We start from the raw sequence: 22,070 nt of genomic DNA on the forward strand, positions 1-22,070 counted from the left end.
GATTCTCTTTGCTCGCGCATCGCGCATATTTTACTCATTCCTTTAAAATGAATCTAGTACAAAATACAGCGCGCACTACCAGTTTGGTCTGTCTAACTCAGGCACAGTCCATCTGTGAAGGTATTGCATGCACATAGTACTCTGAGTACAAGCTTGCTTGGAGCTGGGGGCGCTGTTGAGTAAACCGCGGATAACCCCCAGCGAAAAATTATGTACTGCCCTCTTTAAAAAGTCCGCAATGTTAAGTTCGCTATATACACATTCCTCTGACGTTTAGCCCAGTGTACACATCGGTGGCGTTCCTAAAAGCAGTTCGGTTGCACGCTCAAGCCAAGCAGTACGCGACATCGCTGAAACAGCAGATACAGCACAGCCGTGTTCTGTAAGTAGACTACCACTCGTTTCTGATTTAAACGGGGCCGACGATATCCATACTCGGTCGGATGTTTGGTGGTTAAATTGACGCTGCCTCTGAGTTTCAAACTTCCCCTGAAAGGATACATTTCGCTACACGTAGCGAGGTAGCTATGCTATGTTAGCTATGAGCCGTGATCCAAACAAGCGAGCTGGTTATCGACCTGCTCGACCGTCTGTGTTCTGAGAGCATGTCCGGCTTCAGCCATGTCAAAGAAAGGGAATCAAACAGTTTTGCTCCGGACGCTGGATTGTGCTCGTGCTAGCCTACGCTAGCTAAATGGCGTTTATTTTCAGCTAAAATTAGCGGCGTTTCATAACTTAAATGCAAGCTGATCAGTTAGAAGATGAATGCGGTTACGCACAGATGTTGTTTACATAGTTGAACAATTACGCTTAGCTAGCAAGGCTTTGTGTTATGAATTGATTGTATGCCTTTTGTTCGCGTAGCTATTTGTTTTGCTCTGCGTTGCTCTCCCTACAGGAGCTAGCACGTTTACAAACAGACTAGCAGTGTAACCCGCTGTGGCATTATAACCAACGCGTAACATTGTAAACATGCCGTACAGAATTTCTTCCCTGCGAAGCTAATTTTCATTTTTCCTGTTGTAGATTATTTATGATGTTTCTTTTTTTTCTGGCGTTGAGTTCAACATGAAGTAATTCTCGGTTGGGCCTTCCAAGTCCCTTTAGCTGGGCTAAGTAGCTGGCTTTCGATTAGGCTACAGCCAGCCTGCTGATCAAAGCTGTACCTACATACAGGAGAATGTGCATCTACGGGCGTTGATGTACGATCGCCAACAACATGCCTACCAAGTGTACATTTTAAACTTAAATGCGTTTATAAGGGGTTTTCTCGCAATTGAACGCTTCGTTTATTGATCTGTTTTGATTTTTACATTTTCTGTCGACTTGCACTGGGCTTTTACTGCTGAGAGTCGCAAATCAAAGTGCCAAGCGAAATCTGGCGGAGGAACAGGGTTTCAAAGAGGAAGTTTTCCTTTAAATGAGACACGGCATTTCTTATTAGACGGCGTATAAGGTGGGTGCAGTCTTTCATTAACTTTTATTGAGGCCTAGCAGATAGCAGGCCTGCGTTACTCCGCGCCGCCGTTGCTTTGCGTTCTGTGATCACTGTGACGGATTTCACGAACAGATTTCGCTGACTTGTGTCTCTGCTCATTGTGATTTAAAAAATATATATATTCTGAGACTTGCTGTAGTCCTTCATGCAGAATGTTTTGAGAAATGCGTGTTCTGACAGACGTTTTCTGTTGTCTTGGCTTCACAGCTCCATCAGGGATTAGCCATAGTTATAAACACAGTGGGTCAATATGAAGGGAGTTGCACTGTTTCACATTGAGATCGCCTAACCTCTGGGTGGTATGGGGAGTTGACAGGCCCGTGCTACATGTTTGCCGTTGCACGTCCTCTGTAGGGGCACGCCTGAAATTATTTAACTTTTTTTTGGGGGGGAAGGGGAGTAGACACATCAGAGGCAAAAATGTGTTGGTTGTCATTGTTACTTGAAAGCAGCTGGGGCCGTGTGGCTGCCGCTGGTTCACGCGGTAAGCCTTTAATGTGGTGGAGACCTCGCTGTAGGTGTCAGTGCTAATTTGGAGTTGTATCTATGAGTTACGACTGTCAGTTGTCCCAAAAAAAATGTCTTTCGGATATTCTTTCCTTAAAAATATAACCAATGAAATGTGTTTGAAAATATATTTTCATATAATTAAATGCCAACATCATCAGCCAGTTTATTTTCAAGGAATTTTTATGTATTACGGTAATGCACTAGTGGATTAGGGGAGGAAAAATGTGGCCACGAATGGGTCTTAGCATATAGGTGCCTCTGACTCAGTTATTTCTAAAAACTTTGTTGGATGCAGAGTTTTTCAAGTGGGCTTTAGGGTGCTAGTTGTCATGTAATATCTGAGCTCCGTTTGGGAAATTCTGCAAGATCCTGTGTCGTGTTAAATCTGTCCATGAGCTGCTTGGAATTCAGAGACGTTCCCAACATCCCTTCTGTTAAGAAGAGATCATCTCTGATGGCTGGTTCCGAATTTTCAGCCATGATGCTGCAGTTTTAGTGTTGTAAACAAACATCTCCTACAGAGACGGTGATGATGTAGCAGAAAGGTGAGCTAAACAAGCTAAACAAGTTTGAAAGTGCACAGATTAAAACTGGCTGTGCGTATTAACACCTTGGAACATTTTCCATTTGAATGAAACGGATTCTTTGACATTAAAATTCAGTTTGTTGTGGCAGCCCTTCCACGCATAGTGGTGATTAAGAGCAGTGAGAAACAGTGATGGTGTCGATTGTATCAGCAGTGGTGGTGTTGATTTGTAGCTATGACAGTGCGTTGATGCTGCAGTACACAGCAGTGGTGATAAGATACTGGGGTTGTGGGTAGGAGCGCTAATGATGAGCAGTGAATAGTTGGGCACACCTGTGCTTTGCCTGACCGTATCACCTGTTGTCTTTGGTACTGCGATGAGTGCAGGTCACATTCGCTTCAAAGAGGCCACACCCAAAACATGAGTACTTCAGCAGAGCTACTGACAATATTAGTCATGGAGACTGCAGTTCCATTTACTAGAAGCAGGTTAGTGCAGTGTGGCCTCCACTCACCTGGAATTCTTACCTGTATCAGGGGAAAACCTGGAACAGCTCATGCTGCCAAGTACTGGGAACATTGATCCTATGTCTAGAATCCTGTGTTGTGCCTATGTTGTGTAAGTCGCTCTGTATATGAGCGTCTGCTAAATGCCTGCAATGTAAGGTAATGTAATGTAGAAAACACAGTTTGGACAGTAGTGTGAGCCTTGTTTAGGGTTTGGTATTAGGAAGTATATTTAAAAAGAAAGCTGATCTCATGCATGGTCTGTGCCTAGCTGGTAGTGCTAGCAGTTGAGTAGTGCACTTTGTCAGTGATTTTCCCATTGGCCTGAAATAATTTTGGGGTGGTCCTATTGATGCTGTGCCATGTCATGGAGAAACTTGTGTGACATCATCTTCACTAGTATTCCTGGTCCTGGGTCAGTAGAATTGGGTATTATCACTGAACATTCTCTCCTGCCTATTGTCTGTCAAATAATGGTGATAATCTCTTGAGGTATTTAGCCTATGCTCGATATATCCAAGCCCCCTCTCTGTGGTGGAGTATCTGAAAATCAGTAGTTAATTCAGAAGGGCTGATTAAATCCTGATTAATCAGGGGAAAAAAAGAATCACAAGCCCTGCTGGATCCATGGTGACGTGGGAAAAAAAAAAAGAAAAAAGCATCAGGCCTGTTCATGAACCAGGATTAGCGGTCACAAGTTTTTGTCCCGTTTTATAAATAACTTTTTTTTTTTTTTTTTCCACGAAGGGGGAGAGGTTGAATTGGCTCCAGGAAATCAGATTTGTGTCGTTTGCTGTTTGAACTCAGCCATCCCAGGTTTCTTCCCCCCTCAAGAGTTGCACTATAGTTTCACCCTTACCATACCCAAGAGTCAGGGTTTTGTGCAGTTAAGAGGGCTGAATTTTAAGTGGGGGGGGGGTTTCCCTCTTCTCTGTGGCTCCTGAATGAATCCTCTTCACATGACTCTCTTAACCTGCTATCACTTGGGTTTAAAAAAAAAAAAAAAAAAAAAAAGGTTCTTGTGGTTAATGTTACTCCCACTGCTTGGCCTACATAGCACCGCAGTGTCAGTCTCTCTGTCGGCGAGGAATCTGGACACTGAACCGTCCCTCCCTGAGAAAAAAATCACTACATTACATCCAGACCAGGGTCAAATACGTATTTGTTTTGGATTAAAATACTTTTCTACGCTTTGCTGATTTTGTCTGGTGTAATTGGAACCAATGAAATACTCTCAGAAAGTGCAAACCCCACCTTATGGTCATATTGGCAGGCTAAATTACACCAGGCAAGATCAATAGAGCACAGAAAAGTATTTGAATCCAAAACAAATACGTATTTGACCCAGGTCTGATTACATTACGGGTAGGCTGAGTAGCAGATGCTCTTATCCAGAGCGACTTACACAATTTTTAAAAAACATTTACACTGCACCCATTTATACAGCTGGATATATACCAGAGCAATGCAGGTTAAGTACCTTGCTCAAGGGTTCAACTGTAGCGTCCTACCTGGGAATTGAACCCCCGGGGGTCAGCCCCCTCTCCGAAAACAAAGTGCAATGTACACTTCTCCTCCCCCCCCCCCCAATCACTGTAACGTTGCCAGTCCCGACAAGCGCTCCATCAAAGACTCAAACGTCACAATGTACGACATGTTGTACCAAAACAAACTTTAATGAAATTAAGACGGACTCACGGTAATCCTGTTTTATTCCTTTAGTAATGCAATTTAACTGTTTCTCGCAGTGTTCTGTCAAAGGCAAAGCAAGCATGATCTTTTTTTTCTCCTGATGGACCAAAGGGGTACCAGCCTATCAATGCATTTTACTAGGGCTGGGAACATGATTTTTGTCCTGATTTACCGATTCCTCAAATTTTCTTACCGTCCCAGCCCTGCATTTTAGTCGTGTGTTCCTTGTGGGAACTGCCTGCTGGTGATTGTCATTTTCAGCTTAAAGCTCGAGTTACCGTTGCTGCGGTAGCGCATGTTATTTCAATCATTTCCCCACTGCCGCCCATGAGATCTATTAATTAATGTGATAAAGTAATGTTTTAAAAATACTTTGTGACTTTGACTGCTTTCTTCAGTTTTTTTCCACGATTTTCAGTAGCTTTTCCCTTTGTGCTCTGTGACTTCAGCCTATAATGTTCGTGACAGACATCCTGCCGTGACAGTAAGCCACAGTAAGACTTGTGCTTTTAGGCTGCATATATCAGTTATCAGGTATTTTCAAACTATTTTCTGCAAAAGTATATGCAGTGTTTCCCACTGGGTTGACAATTTATTTGTGATTGGCGACTCCGCGTGTATGTTTTGGGGGGGGGGTCTGCTAATTCAAGGGGGTGGGTGGGAATTCTGTGCAACACGGTGTGCAAGTTTGGTTGCTGTGATAATGCAACGCAAGTACATACGCAAGTCTCTCACCCCCCTCCCCTACCTGAAAATTTCTCTTTGTGTCTTGCGCTATTGGCAAATTTGAACAAGCCGTGGAGCTCTTTGGCTCAGGGAGGGAGGGGGGCGGGGGGTGGGGGGGGGGGGATGGGAAGGGCAGGCTTCTTTCAAAAAGACAATGGCTAAATAGCATATCGCTTACAGCAGTATAGATTTAATTTGATCCCAAATAACCAAACAATGAAAAAAAAAAAGGCCCAAAAATACACACACTCAAACTAAAACAAGCCCAAAAGAATTTGGACCTGCAACTCTTTATAAAATTTAACAGCGACTTTAAAAAAGAAAAAAAAGAAACCCACATCACTCATGTGGGGCTTGGCGACACAGGAGGGATGGGCAGTTTGCACAGCAAAGTGAGTCACCTGTACGTCACTTCGACCTTTGACAGAAAATGCAATAAATACAAAAGTATAGTGTGTTGCTTCCAGAAATAAACAACAGACTCCCAATGTTCTGAACAATGCACGGGGAGGCGGCCTCCTCATGCAGCCGTTGACGTCCATTCAGTGGACATTCAGTTCTTCTCCTGACGAATGAGGTTTGTCTGTGGTCGCTTATTGGCTCGCCAATACACTAAAACACTTTGATGTGAACTGGGCCGGTACCTCTCCGTGCGTTTGAAAAGCCATATTACCTCACGGTGTTGCAAACACTGCAAACTTTGTGTCGGCAATGCCAAGAGTCCCAAGTTAAGTACAAAAGAAAGAAGAAATAATAATCTTTTTGGGCGGGGGCGAAGTAAAGTCAATATATGGGAAACACTGGTATAAGCAGGTTATTGTTTGGCTGTTTAAGAGATTAGAATTCGGGCCACAGCTGACGCCTCTTGTTGCGTTTATGGAACTTAGAATTCTGAGTGTATCCACTTGGCAGGATGCGCTTTACAAACTGTGCTTGTGAAACCGTGGGCTACCTTTTGTATCAGTCACCTGGCCTGTAGTGCTTGCTAGTTTCCTTCGGTGCATGCTCACATTTTCGCTTGATTTATTTTGTCTCGATTTTGTAATCTCAATCTTGTATTTCACTCGATTCGAGATTCCTTTGACTCAGCACTAGATTACATGTGGCTTTATGTTTGTTATGTATTGTGGGCAGGGGGGGGGGTGGCGCTTTGTTTTAGGGTTGGGATGTGGGGATCGCTGTGTTTTGTATGTTTTTACTATTTTTGTATTTTGTACTTTGTTTTTTAATGTCCTTTCTATTTTACTGTCTTACTTACCTGCCCAGGGACTACGGGTGGAAATGAGCAAACTGCTATAACCCGGTACATTACATCTTTCCTTGTTTTATATAAGGTTAATGTTCTTTGTACACTGTCCCTGTTTAAATAAACTAAATAAATAAATAAATGTGGATCAGCTGTTGATCAGTGTTTTGGAGACTGGCAGTTAATTGGTCATTGAGAGCAGCTGTGGGGCATGTTCTCTTGTTCAGTGATGGTGTGACGAAACGCTTCCTCTTGGCATTAAGAGAGACAGGAAATGGCATGTTCTGGTTTTCTGGTCCGGCCATCTCTTACTGCACTCCTTAAGGTCAGAAGCTTTATTTTGGTTGTGAACTCGGCTGGTCTTGTGGGACTCTCTAGTCGTGATTTTCATTACTTTAGTTGTCGGGCCGATGGAGGATAAGTGTTTATAAGCCCAGCTAGTGATGGGAAGGGCGAAGCTTTCTGTAGTAATGACACGGTTGAAGCGATTGTGTTTGTTGACGTGCCTGTGTCATGAAGCATTTGACAGCTGCCTCTCTAGTGACATCTTCTGGTCAGTACCTGTCATTACGCTTCACAGCAGTCATCAATTGAAATGAGTGACTCTTAGCTCTCAGCACTTGACTGTAAACAGTCTTGACAGTTTTTGAATATTAATGCAATGTAGCCTATTCTTAAAACCCTCTCCGACTGATTCTATTCATAAACGGTGTTGAGTTGTCATAATGATGATGATGAGATGACTGTAATCATATTCAAAATGAATGGAAATGTGTTGTGTGTTTCATGAGCATAATGCAGTCATATTGACCATTACCCCATTTCCTCTTGCATACTTGGTAAATGAGAGTACTTTGCGACAATATATTTAAATGATTCAAGTTTCAAAGTTTCATTTTCATTTATTGGGCCATATTAAAAGAGCATTATATAGCCCCCCCCCCCCCAGCTCATTGTACATTGTTATTCTTATAACTAGTCATAATATGAGTATGATTATTAGTATGAGTTCTTTTCATGGCTGCCTTGCATAAGAGGATTTGCTACCTTAGCACACTTAATAAATAGCACTATGTGCTCACTCATGTGTGGACCTTCTAACTTCATTAATTTATCTTGAACTTTTAAACACTGAGATATATTTTTGGAGCTCTGTTATGCCTCCTTTAGGTGGTTCAGCTTGAGTTACAGTTGATGTGCCTCCAATATGGTCGCTACCACTCCAAACTAAGAAATTGGCTATTTTAGGGCAGGTAAATCGGGGCAAATCACACACCACACATTCCATGGGGTGTGATGTTGGAAATGATCCAACAGATGTCTTAAGTGAACCTTCCATTATTAACAATAGGCTTATGTCACTCTAAAAAAAAATCTCTAACTCTGAAATGTCTCTCCCCTCTGACAAAATACACCCAGACTGTGGGGCACTGAACCATTCTTACACATTTGGGAAGTTTGTGGGTGAGAGAGGGAGGAGCTGATCTGGAATTGGAGGTTTTTGCACAAATATGCAGGAACCTCCTGTTTTTCCACGTACCCCCACAGAAAGGTCCATATGTGAGCGATTAGGACAATACAGGTGGCACTCCTCCCAATATTGCACAATCCTTACCCTAACCCATAAACCCAGCAAGCACTGAATGCGACACGTTTATGGGTTATTCACTGTTGTGTAATACTCCTGGGTATTGGTACAAATAGCAATAACAATCTAATTCATTTTGTTAAAAAAATGCTGAATTGCTTTGTCATCACGCATACATTACTACTACTTTTAAAAACGCATACTTAACACAGCATTTCACAATTTATAAAGAAGGTACCATTTTGTTTGTGTATATAAAAATAATATATGTATATATATATTTATATACACATACACAATATATACACAATATATATAAACACATTCCTTTCTGGGTTAACGGTACAAATAACACACCCTGTTATATATTAATCTCTATACCAATATGTGTGTATATGTACAATTCAGTAAGAAGTTATATCATAATAACAATAATAGTAATAAAAATGACCATTTATACAACCTTTCATACAATGTTTTGCTTCCCGAAGTGCACACAGAGGAATACCAGCAATGAAACATCTAAAAACATCTAGAAAGTTCAGTCAATGTGGTGAAGGTGTGGTGTTTGTTTTCAGGTGACACTGAGGTATTAACCAAAAAGAGAGCCAAGAGAGAGCCTGCTTGCATATGAAATACGTGGTCTTATACCCTGCTTTTTTGGCTGCCCCCCCCCCCACAGGCTTGGCTCTGGCCTGAGACCTGGGGAAGACCTTCCGCAATGCCGCTTTTCGGGAAATCACACAAGACCCCCGCCGACATCGTGCGGACCCTGAAGGAGAACATGGCCGTCTTGGTCAAGCAGGACAAGAAGACCGAGAAGGTGCGGTAAAAATACACACGACGCTTTGCTCGCCCCTGAAAGGAGCAGCATCCTCTCTCCTTCTCTGCGTCCTGCGGTGGTTAGCCCACTCAGTAAATACTCACCGTCAGGGAGGGCTGGAGTGCATTCTGGTCTTGACTGATTGGCAGTCGAAACACTTTAGTGCGTATCCATAGCGATTAGGATCCAGAACCAAGCTGGTAATGGTCCTGTACAGCTGATGGTGCAGACATCCGTTTAAAGTGGCAGGAATTAATTTATATTCAACTGTTGTGTGCGTGTGCATGTCTCCGTCTGTGTCTCTGTCTCTGTCTCTGTCTCTGTCTCTGTCTCTGTCTCTGTCTCTGTCTCTGTGTGTGTGTCCCTGGGTGTCTGTCTCTGTCTGTGTCTCCGTCTCCGTGTGTGTGTGTGTGTCCCTGGGTGTCTGTCTCCGTCTGTGTCTGTGTCTGTGTCTCTGTCTCTGTGTCTGTGTCTGTGTCTCCGTCTCCGTGTCTCTGGATGTTTCCCCCCAAGGCCTCCGAGGAGGTGTCCAAGTGTCTGGTGGCGATGAAGGAGATCCTGTACGGGACCAACGACAAGGAGCCGCACACGGAGACGGTGGCCCAGCTGTCCCAGGAGCTGTACAACAGCGGCCTGCTCATCCAGCTGGTGGAGAACCTGCAGGTCATCGACTTCGAGGTGAGACCCCAGCCCGCCTCCGGGCGCTTCAGAGAGGGGGTGCAGGTCAGCGCCCCGTGTTCGTAAACGTATTTCAGAGTTGGGAGGGCTGATCCTGGGGGTCGGGAGTCCCCCTGTCCTTATCCTAACCTCAGCCATGTTAGCTTAAAGTCAAATCTGATCCTCGATCAGCCGTCCGACTCTAATATATATATGTGTAGATAGATGTATAGAGAGAGGGAGAGGGAGGGACAGAGAGAGAGACAGAGGGAGGGAGAGAGAGAGAAAGGGAGAAGCAGGCTGAGAGAGAGACGGAGAGAGAGAGAGGAATATTGGAGAGCGGTAGTGGTTGCCATGGTGGCTGACGTATGATTGGCCCAGAAAGCCTCGGAGCTGCAGTGACAGGTTCTGGAATCTGGGTCCGCAGGGGAAGAAGGACGTGTGTCAGATCTTCAACAACATCCTGCGGCGACAGATCGGCACCCGCAGCCCGACCGTGGAGTACTTCTGCTCCCACCAGGAGGTGCTGTTCATCCTGCTGAAAGGGTGAGCAGCCCCCACAGTGCCTGTTTCAATCCCCCCCAGTGTTACTAGGGATTGAGGCCCTCCTCACCATGCAGGGTTTTAGTTTTAGACTTTCCCTAGTGTGCTGTGTACTTCCCCTGTCATGCTCGGTTTGCCTCCAAGACAGCTGAGCTTTGTGTGCACATGTCTGTGTGTGTGTGTGCTTGTATGCACATGTGTGTGTGTTGTGTGCACATGCATGTGTGTGCCTGTGTGTGTGTGTGTACATGTGTGCTTGTATGCACGTGCATGCCCATGCGTGCACTTGTGCGTGTATGTGCTTGTTTTTGTCAATGTGTCTGTGTGGGCCTGTACATGCGTGTTTATGCTGCGTACATGCGTGTATGACTGTGTGTGTGTGTGACTGTGTGCGCCAGTACATGCGTGTTTATGCGCGTACATGCGTGTACGGCTATATGTCGGTGTGTGCCGTGTGTAACCCTGCCCCCCCCCCCGCTCTGCCCTGCAGGTACGAGACCGCCCAGGTGGCGCTGAACTGCGGCATCATGCTGAGGGAGTGCATTCGGCACGAGCCCCTGGCCAAGGCCCTGCTCCACTCCGACAGGTTCCGCGACTTCTTCGGCTACGTGGAGATGTCCACCTTCGACATCGCATCCGACGCCTTCGCCACCTTCAAGGTCCCCCCCCCCCTTGACTGCTGTTTAGGGAGGAACCAGGATCAGTTTGGTGTTTTTGGACCCAGACCCCTCTTTGGATGATCGTGAATAGCAAAAGTTTGCTGCTCACGTAGAACTTGAGTTTGATGCCTAGTTGCTGCATGTTCAGACAAGGCTGCTGTAGGAATATACTGGGGCAAATTCTGCAGCCTTCCAAAACCGTGATAAATGGATTTTTACTGTCAGTGAAAGCTCACAGTGTATTCATACCTGTCTTACCGTGTTCTACTGAAAAAATGACCACAAACCGCATTCTATGAAAAGTTGTGGGCGTGTGCAGTTACTTTCGTCTTGCTACATCCATGCTGGACTTTGTGCTTGTTAAGGGGTGTGGTTGAAACTAAGGTAGCTTGTTTGTTTACAAAGCTGCAGCTGTGGCTAGCAGCCAGTTTGCACCTTGCTGCAGTAACCTAGTTAGCTAAACTGATTGGGCTTTTGAAATAATTTTGTTGAAATATTTAGTTTGTAGTACAGATACTCTTTTTTCTTTTTCTGACTTTTGTCATGATTTTTGAAGTCTGCAAAATTTGCTTCAGTATATTCCGTTTGGAGCTGTGTCTGACGATGCATCAAAATATTTTTCTGTACTCTTCACGATCATCTAAGCCTATCCAAAATAGGGCTTGGGTTCAAAAATACAGAATTTGTACTGTAAACAGCAAGTGGTTTTATTTTACCCCATACTGATGTATCGTAGGGGGAAGTCATAATTTTCACAATTTTAAAATCACTTGCAGAGCATAAATAATTGTAAAATATTTACTTTTCTTTGACAGGACTTGCTCACGAGGCACAAGATTCTGGTGGCGGAATTTTTAGAACAGAACTACGATGCGGTAAGTTCCATAGTTCCTAGTACTGCTTTAGAACAGAACTACGATGTTGTAAGTTCCTTAGTTCCTAGTACTGCTTCAGAAAACTACGATGCTGTAAGTTCCTTGGTTCCTAGTACTGCTTTAGAACAGAACTACGATGCGGTAAGTTCCATAGTTCCTAGTACTGCTTTAGAACAGAACTACGATGTTGTAAGTTCCTTAGTTCCTAGTACTGCTTCAGAAAACTACGATGCTGTAAGTTCCTTGGTTCCTAGTACTGCTTTAGAACAGAACTACGATGCTGTAAGTTGTTTGGTTCCTAGTAGTGCTTTAGTACAGAACTACGATTCTGTAAGTTCTTTGGTTCCTAGTACTGCTTTAGAACAGAACTATGATGCTGTAAGTTGCTTATTTCATAGTACTACTTTAGAACAGAACTATGATGCTGTAAGTTCTTTGGTTCCTAGTACTGCTTTAGAACAGATCTATGATGCGGTAAATTCCTTGATTCATAGGTATGCTTTAGAACAGAACTATGATGCTTTAAGTTCCGTGATTCCTCGTACTGCTTTAAAACAGAACTACGATGTCCCAAACACTCATGAGGGGTGCTGTTTTCAGGGGGCAACGAAGCCTCAAGTTCATTGGAGAGTTCCATCCAGTAAAATAAAAATGATCGAATGAACCTCTGCCTCAGCTAATCTGCTCAGAATGTCATTCTGCGTGGGGATGATGGCGGCCTCTCATTCTCCGCTTCGTCTCCTTAGGTTTTTGCAGACTATGAGAAGCTGCTCCACTCTGAGAACTATGTCACAAAGAGGCAGTCACTGAAGGTAACCCTTTCTCCTTTTGGCTCTGCTATCGTTAAATTAAATATAGCCTTTATGCTGCGGTTAGACCAAACAGCTCAGTGTTTTGTTGAGAAATCTGTTTGCAGGGTTAGTGCAGTCAGCCTTTTTTACCCGAATGATTGATTGTGAATTGATTGCGCATGCATTCCAAATCCAGATAATACAGTCATTAGAGGTGTAGTGGGAAGTAATCCAGTGTACATGTGAAGACCGTTTCTTATTTATATCTGTGCAAGATTATAAATGATACTGGTTCTCATGTCATAATCATTGAGTACATTTAAACTTGCATCACATATAGCTGTATTCATAACAGTTTGTCCAGATCTTGATCTTGAGTGTACGCCAACTGACAAGCTTAGATGGTCTGAGCACCATGTATCATTCACTTGTTTTCTTCACATATGTCCTGTGTCTGTGGCTCGTACATTTCAGTGTTTCTTTCTTCAGTTTGTTCAAGTGTACATTAAATGTGTTCCTCCTGAGATTTTTACTGCCAGTCCTAGTGCAACAAGCGTTTCAGCTGCAAATCAGTAATAATTCCACTCCTGTCACACACTGAGTGTAGGAAGGTTTTTTTTTTAATTGACTTTTTGGAGAAAAATGTAGCTCCTGAGTCCAGGGATTGGAACAGGCAACCCCCATCCACTAACATTGGGAGTTTGTGTTTTTGTGGCACAGCTGCTGGGAGAACTGCTGCTGGACAGACACAACTTCACGGTAATGACGCGGTACATCAGCAAGCCCGAGAACCTCAAACTCATGATGAACCTGCTGAGGGACAAGAGTCAAAACATCCAGTTTGAGGCCTTCCACGTTTTCAAGGTAGAGTCCTGTTCTTGCTGTCTCTTTAGCTTAAAACCTTTTTTCCCCCGCTGTGATGGATAGATGTAAATATACCGATAATCTGCTTTTAGAGAGTTCTTCCATGGCCACATGTTCAAAGCACAATAAATCAATAAAAAAAGAATAACGTAAAATGCATAATAAAACTCTTGAGCAAAGAAAATTCTGCATTAGCTGAACACAACTGCAACCTAAAATAACGTAATGTAGTCTTAATACTGCGTAATACCTCTTGATTGACAGCCCATATCAGTGTGTGTAGTGTGAGGTGATCATTAATACCACTATATATTTCTTAGTGAATGTAAATGGTGACAATGCTGACGATTTACAGTTTTTATTAATTGCTAGTGTGTTTGAGAGACCGTACAAAAAAAATATTTATTTTGCCATGACAAAATTAAGTGTTTTGCGGTGTCTACTTTTTTGGGCACACAAGGCTCCCGTAGAACAACTCGTCTCTCTGTTCCCTTTAAACGTGAAATACTTTTAGTCGAACAACGCAGTTTTTTGTTTTCCTCGGTAAATTGGTCGCAGAAATGAGTCATCATCTCCGGCTGAGAAGTAAATGGGTTTGGTGACGCATTTTCTTTCTCTGACCAAAAAATTTGCCAGGTGTTTGTGGCCAATCCCAACAAGACCCAGCCGATTGTGGACATCCTCCTGAAGAACCAGACCAAACTGATCGACTTCCTCAGCAACTTCCAGAAGGACCGCACGGACGACGAGCAGTTCAACGACGAGAAGACGTACCTGATCAAACAGATCCGGGACCTGAAGAAGCCGGCCTCGTAGGCCCGCCCTGCCGAGCTTCCAGCAATGGCCCCCCTTTTTCTTTTTCTAATGAAAAAACAAAAAAAACAAAACAAACAAAATTATAGTAACAATAACAATTATTTGTAGAATCTTGAAAAGATTTATCTTCTTCAAAAAAAAAAAAGCTTGCAGAGAATAGTTCTTGACTGCAGGTCCTTTGACATCCGCTTCGTTTGACAGACTTTGTCTTTGTCACTAGTGTTGTGCCACAGTATGATTATTTAGTACCTTTTTAAATTGAGTTTTTAATTTTTGAAAAATTCAAGGAGGAACCAAAGGTTGTGAGAACCTGAGTCAGGAGGTTAGACTCCCCTCATGGAATTGGCTTGTGGGGAGGGGCTTGTAGTTGAGTAGCATCCAAATTTAACATTTTTGCTTGTCGATAAGGGCCGGAAGAGTGAGCATGTGATTTAGCACTCCAAACCTGCTGCGGTCAAGTCCGGATGAGTGGCGGGGCGGGGCGGGGGGGGGGGATGATTCAGATGGATTTGTGGTGTACATTGTGGAGGATTAAAGTTGTTTGCCAACTTTTATTTTTACTGTAGGAAATAAGATGGCTTTCTTTAATAACAACATAGTCAAAAAGGCTTTGTATTCTCTGTGTTTGCCTGTTTGTAAAACTATCCAAAATCAAGTTTTTTTTTATTTTTATTTTTTTTTTAGGTTTTTTTGTTTTGTTTTCAAACCCATGAAAATCAGTCTTTTCTAACACTATCACTTGATTTTAAAATTCACAGGGCCATTTGATACAAACTTGTTAGCTATTAGCAACGCAAGGAAGCACTGCAGTTTACTGTATTTGATTTTGGTCAAGGAAAGCTCTAAGGTGCCAAAATTCACTTCTTTTTTTTTTCAGTCCAAAAAACAAGAGGTTGCAACAACTGATATCATTTCTTTTTGTAAAGGAACGTTTCTACAGTAAAGGTTATCCTGTACTTACACATTGGTGCATATTATTTAATGTCTCAGCAGATATTCATCTCAAAATGACTAGCCCTAATCTTGGAACATCTACCCTTTTCCGTATTATTAAATATTCAGATTAATGACACTCATGCTTACAGGGAAAAATGGGTGTAAGTATTATAATTCAATATAATTGCATTCAGAATCCTTTTTCTCAACAGAAGCAGATTGGCAGTTTGAAATATTTGAAACGTTTCTGCTCAGTTATCATATCCCAGAATGCATCTCGCATCCAGTTCCATCATCGCAGTGTGCTGAGGTGGTTTTCTTTTCTTTTTCCTGTACTGTAGATACCGAGTATTTATTTTTGCTGAGGATTACAGTCGGTGATTCAAGAATAATATATATATTAAAAAAAAGCTTATTAAAGGTAATGAATAATGTACTTACAGTATCAATTAAGTGGAGCACTCCTTTAAATTAAACGTATATGAAAATTTGATCAGTATTGTAATTAATGGTTCTTTTTTTGTTCCAGCAGAACCAAAACAAGGCTTTCCTGGTGACTTAATGCGAACAGTACTCCCTTATTGCCTTTTTTTCCCCTTCCAACTGACAGTATAATTTCTTGGTCATTGCCATTTTGCTGTTGTATGCAGTAATAATTTTGCACATTTGTAGATTCTCATTGAGAGTGGCATGATTAAAAAAATAAATAAAATAAAAAATCTGAACACTTTCATATCTTTTGCATCTTAAAGTAAGGAGGACGGGTGCAAGGGTGTTCTTATGACTAGTATTTATGTGTGTGATCTATAACTACGCTATTTTAATTTTCTCTATTTGGAAATAGCTTGGCAGAATTACAGTGACAGTAAGGGGACATGGAGATTCATAGATGCCTTGTTTTTTTAAATTTTATTTATGGTTTTTCCCACTCCTCATGTATTTTTGTACTTTAAAAAATGTATATGGTCTGAACATATATGCCATGAGAAATGAACCCCTTTTAACTAACTATATGCAAGATACACTGTTCAATATTATACTTGAAGTCATTTCTGATATTCAGTTATTTACAAAAAAAATACACATTAACTTAGAACCTGTCATTGAAATGATTTGATCAAAAAAACTGCAACAAAAAGCTGTTTTTTTTTTTTTTTTAATTTTCCAAATATCTGAATGGGCATTTTAGTTATGTGCAACATACTAATCTATGCTAAAATTGAAATTGAAGATTTTTTTTTTTTTTTTTTTGGTCGGGGGGGATTCAATCCATATTTTGACAGGTATAAAATATTTTACTTCTAATCTGTTTCACTTCAAAGTAAAATATAGCCGGGACCAGGATAGATTACCTACCTTAATTTGACGTTCAGAAATAAGTTTGAGGGAAAGACTGTAATTGTGAGCAGGAATTTTTCCATGTACATAGATCATGTTCACATGTCCTCAATTCAGAGGCCACACCCCTGAATGCGTAGCCATATTATATTATATTTGCCAAATGTTGCCATTTCTTTTTTTTGGAATTTATACTTTATGTAAATAAAGTATATTTTAAAAGCTGTGTTGCAGTATTTCGCACATTAGTTACTGGACCTTCACGTTAGTACCTTCTCTTCCTTTTCTTCTCTATAACCTCATGAGACCCAGCATCTCCCGTACGGGGTATGTCTCCGGTCTTAATCTCATGAACCATGTGTTCTACTATGCTGAAACCTGTTATTCAAGGGACATTCAATAAAAAGAAAATATCTAAAAAAATATATTTTCACTGCAATGTTCTTTTATCCAAGATTGTGTAAAAAAAAAAAAAATTATTATACTTAAACTTTTTTTATTGAGTCACAGGAGGATGGTAATAATTGAGAAGCTGTGTTACTGTACCTGGGGTAGGTGACCTTGGATTTGGATTTCTGGAGACACATTGGGGTATTTCGCAAAGCTGGATAAGAAAATCCGGGCTTACTGAAATGAACTTGACTAGAATTAGCCAGATTACATACCCTAGATCAGGTCAGTTTCACAAAGCTAGATTGTGGCTCAAGACCTGAAGCTAATTCAAGCCTGATGAGAGACAGATTTGGGCAATTAAGTTCATGGACTACTTAAACAGCACGTGTTACTTAATGTCGATTGAAACATTCGATCAGAGTGAAATGGCAAAAGAAATGTTTTTACGGTTGTTTTATTCTGGAGTTCTAGAGTGAAAATTCCAAGTCTATGAATACAAAAAAGGAAACACCAGTAATTAATAAGCATGAGGTGTGTAGCCTGGGAATCGATTGATAGGCACATAAATGCCTAAGTTAGTCCTATTCTGCAATTAGTACTGTGCTCTTCCACAAATTTTTTTTTTTTTTTAAATAGTATTTTCATTGTGAATTTGGCAGCAATACCAGCGGAACAAAAAGGACCAAAACAAAAATCAAACTTAAGCTGAGCAATTTGGCTCAGTGAAGAGACCATCAGAGTTGCCGATCATCTGTAGAAATGGTGAAACAATAACCATGTAGCCAGATAAAAATTATAGGCCTTCTGCATGCATACGATGAAGGGTAAGATGTCTGCTGTTTGGTTATACTGACATGTGCATGGTAGGAACCCATTATTCAAATACTTCAAATACATTTTTACTGATTTATTGCAGCAGGGTCTAATTTTATATTCCATATAAATGTTTTTATATAATGAAATGCATATTTTGATTATTTCACAATTTGAATTTAACTGATTGTGCTTCAAGACAATGAAAAGTATCATTTGAATTTCATTTTTTCAATTTGACTAAGCTATAGTCTTATATTTTATGATTCTCATATAATTTATGTTATAAATGCCTGCAAATGCATTTTTAATGATTATAGCAGCAGGGTCTTTGAATAACATGATTGTGCTTCAATATTAATGAAAAATATCATATTTGGAATTTTCCCATTTTTTTACATTTTGGACATAAGCTATAGTCTTATGTATTTTTATGATTCTCCATATAAATGTTTTTCATCATAAATGTCTTCAAATACATTTTTACTTATTTATAGCAGCAGGGTCTTTGAATAACATTGATTGTGTTCAATATCAATGAAGAAATATATTTGGAATTTTCCCATTTTTTCACATTTTGACATAAGACTATAGTCTTATGTATTTTATGTTATCCATATAAATGTTTTTCATCATAAATGTCTTCAAATACATTTTTACTGATTTATAGCAGCAGGGTCTTTGAATAGACATGATTGTGCTTCAATATCAATGAAGAAATATCATATTTGGAATTTTCCAATTTTTTTCCCATTATAGACATAAGGCTATAGTCTTATGTATTTTTATGATTCTCCATATGAAATGTTTTATTGTTATAAATGCCTGCAAATGCATTTTTACTGATTTATAGCAGCAGGGTCTTTGAATAATCATGATTGTGCTTCAATATCAACTTTCATTTGGAATTTTCCATTTTTTTCACATTTTGGACTAAGACTATAGTTTAGTATTTTATGATTCTCCATATAAATTTTTCATCATAAATGTTCAATCATTTTACTGATTTTGCACAGGTCTTTGAATAACATGATTGTGCTTCAATATCAATGAAAAATATATTTGGAATTTTCCCATTTTTTTCACATTTTGGACATAAGACTATAGTCTTATGTATTTTATGATTCTCCATATAAATGTTTTTGTTATAAATGCCTTCAATCATTTTTACTGATTTATGCAGCAGGTCTTGAATAAACATGATTGTGCTTCATATCAATGAAAAATATCATATTTGGAATTTTCCCATTTTTTCACATTTTGGACATAAGACTATAGTCTTATGTATTTTTATGATCTCCTATAAATGTTTTTCATCATAAATGTCTTCAAATACATTTTACTGATTATGCAGCAGGTCTTGATAAACATGATTGTGCTTCAATATCAATGAAAAATATCATATTTGGAATTTTCCCATTTTTTTTCATTTTGGACATAAGACTATAGTCTTATGTATTTTTATGATTCTCCATATAAATGTTTTTCATCATAAATGTCTCAAATACATTTTTACTGATTTATGCAGCAGGGTCTTTGAATAACATGATGTGCTTCAATATCATGAAAAATACATATTTGGAATTTTCCATTTTTTCACATTTGACATAAGCTATAGTCTTATTATTTTATGATTCTCCATATAAAATGTTTTATTGTATAATGCTGCAAATGCATTTTTATGATTTATAGCAGCAGGGTCTTTGAATAACATGATTGTGCTTCATATCAATGAAAAATATCATATTTGGAATTTTCCCATTTTTTCACATTTGGACATAAGACTATAGTCTTATGTATTTTTATGATTCTCCATATAAATGTTTTTCATCATAAATGTCTTCAATACTTTTTACTGATTTATAGCAGCAGGGTCTTTGATAACATGATTGTGCTTCAATATCAATGAAAAAATATAATATTTGGAATTTTCCCATTTTTTTCACATTTTGGACATAAGACTATAGTCTTATGTATTTTTATGATTCTCCATATGAAATGTTTTTCATCATAAATGTCTTCAAATACATTTTTACTGATTTATAGCAGCAGGGTCTTTGAATAGACATGATTGTGCTTCAATATCAATGAAGAAATATCATATTTGGAATTTTCCCATTTTTTTCACATTTTGGACATAAGACTATAGTCTTATGTATTTTTATGTTTCTCCATATGAAATGTTTTTCATCATAAATGTCTTCAAATACATTTTTACTGATTTATAGCAGCAGGGTCTTTGAATAAACATGATTGTGCTTCAATATCAATGAAAAAATATCATATTTGGAATTTTCCCATTTTTTTCACATTTTAGACATAAGGCTATAGTCTTATGTATTTTTATGATTCTCCATATAAAATGTTTTATTGTTATAAATGCCTGCAAATGCATTTTTACTGATTTATAGCAGCAGGGTCTTTGAATAAACATGATTGTGCTTCAATATCAATGAAGAAATATCATATTTGGAATTTTCCCATTTTTTTCACATTTTGGACATAAGACTATAGTCTTATGTATTTTTATGTTTCTCCATATGAAATGTTTTTCATCATAAATGTCTTCAAATACATTTTTACTGATTTATTGCAGCAGGGTCTTTGAATAAACATGATTGTGCTTCAATATCAATGAAAAAATATCATATTTGGAATTTTCCCATTTTTTTCACATTTTGGACATAAGACTATAGTCATGTATTTTTATGATTCTCCATATAAAATGTTTTTCATCATAAATGTCTTCAAATACAATTTTACTGATTTATAGCAGCAGGGTCTTTGAATAAACATGATTGTCCTTCAAGATCAATGAAAAAATATCATATTTGGAATTTTCCCATTTTTTCACATTTTGGACAGAAGACTATAATCTTATGTATTTATATGATTCTCCATATAAAATGTTTTATTGTTATAAATGCCTGCAAATGCATTTTTACTGATTTATTGCAGCAGGGTCTTTGAATAAACATGATTGTGCTTCAATATCAATGAAAAAATATCATATTTGGAATTTTCCCATTTTTTTCACATTTTGGACATAAGACTATAGTCTTATGTATTTTTATGATTCTCCATATAAAATGTTTTTCATCATAAATGTCTTCAAATACATTTTTACTGATTTATTGCAGCAGGGTCTTTGAATAAACATGATTTTGCTTCAATATCAATGAAAAAATATCATATTTTGAATTTTCCCATTTTTTTTTACATTTTGGACATAAGACTATAGTCTTATGTACGTTTATAATTCTCCATATAAAATGTTTTTCATCATAAATGTCTTCAAATACATTTTTACTGATTTATAGCAGCAGGGTCTTTGAATAAACATGATTGTGCTTCAATATCAATAAAAAAATATCATATTTGGAATTTTCCCTTTTTTTCACATTTTGGACATAAGACTATAGTCTTATGTATTTTTATGATTCTCCATATAAAATGTTTTTCATCATAAATGTCTTCAAATACATTTTTACTGATTTATAGCAGCAGGGTCTTTGAATAAACATGATTGTGGTTCAATATCAATGAAAAAATATCTTAATTGGAATTTTCCCATTTTTTTCACATTTTGGACATAAGACTATAGTCTTATGTATTTATATGATTCTCCATATAAAATGTTTTATTGTTATAAATGCCTGCAAATGCATTTTTACTGATTTATAGCAGCTAGCAGGGTCTTTGAATAAACATGATTGTGCTTCAATATCAATGAAAAAATATCATATTTGGAATTTTCCCATTTTTTTTACATTTTGGACATAAGACTATAGTCTTATGTATTTTTATGATTCTCCATATAAAATGTTTTTCATCATAAATGTCTTCAAATACATTTTTACTGATTTATAGCAGCAGGGTCTTTGAATAAACATGATTGTGCTTCAATATCAATGAAGAAATATCATATTTGGAATTTTCCCATTTTTTTCACATTTTGGACATAAGACTATAGTCTTATGTATTTTTATGATTCTCCATATAAAATGTTTTATTGTTATAAATGCCTGCAAATGCATTTTTACTGATTTATAGCAGCAGGGTCTTTGAATAAACATGATTGTGCTTCAATATCAATGAAAAAATATCATATTTGGAATTTTCCCATTTTTTTCACATTTTGGACATAAGACTATAGTCTTATATATTTTTATGATTCTCCATATAAAATGTTTTTCATCATAAATGTCTTCAAATACATTTTTACTGATTTATTGCAGCAGGGTCTTTGAATTAATATGATTGTGCTTC

General features: G+C 38.8%; 1 protein-coding gene across 3 annotated transcripts; it reads left to right on the top strand.

Moving 5' to 3' along the window:
* The first annotated feature begins 216 nt into the window (after positions 1-216).
* Positions 217-16,821, top strand: cab39l (calcium binding protein 39-like). 3 transcript variants are annotated; one of them, XM_064309975.1, is made up of 9 exons: positions 217-382; positions 8,976-9,116; positions 9,630-9,794; positions 10,201-10,319; positions 10,807-10,975; positions 11,791-11,850; positions 12,597-12,662; positions 13,362-13,505; positions 14,142-16,821. In XM_064309975.1, the coding sequence occupies exons 2-9, from the start codon at positions 9,015-9,017 to the stop codon at positions 14,319-14,321; spliced, it is 1,005 nt and encodes a 334-aa protein (XP_064166045.1). In that variant the 5' UTR covers positions 217-382; positions 8,976-9,014; the 3' UTR covers positions 14,322-16,821. The 3 variants fall into 3 exon arrangements, with proteins under 3 accessions (XP_064166045.1, XP_064166047.1, XP_064166046.1); XM_064309977.1 differs by lacking the exon at positions 217-382 and adding an exon at positions 503-521; XM_064309976.1 differs by lacking the exon at positions 217-382 and adding an exon at positions 654-1,456.
* Positions 16,822-22,070: the final 5,249 nt, after the last annotated feature.

This window comes from Anguilla rostrata, chromosome 15, assembly GCF_018555375.3.
Source record: "Anguilla rostrata isolate EN2019 chromosome 15, ASM1855537v3, whole genome shotgun sequence".
Taxonomy (NCBI): Eukaryota; Metazoa; Chordata; class Actinopteri; order Anguilliformes; family Anguillidae; genus Anguilla; species Anguilla rostrata.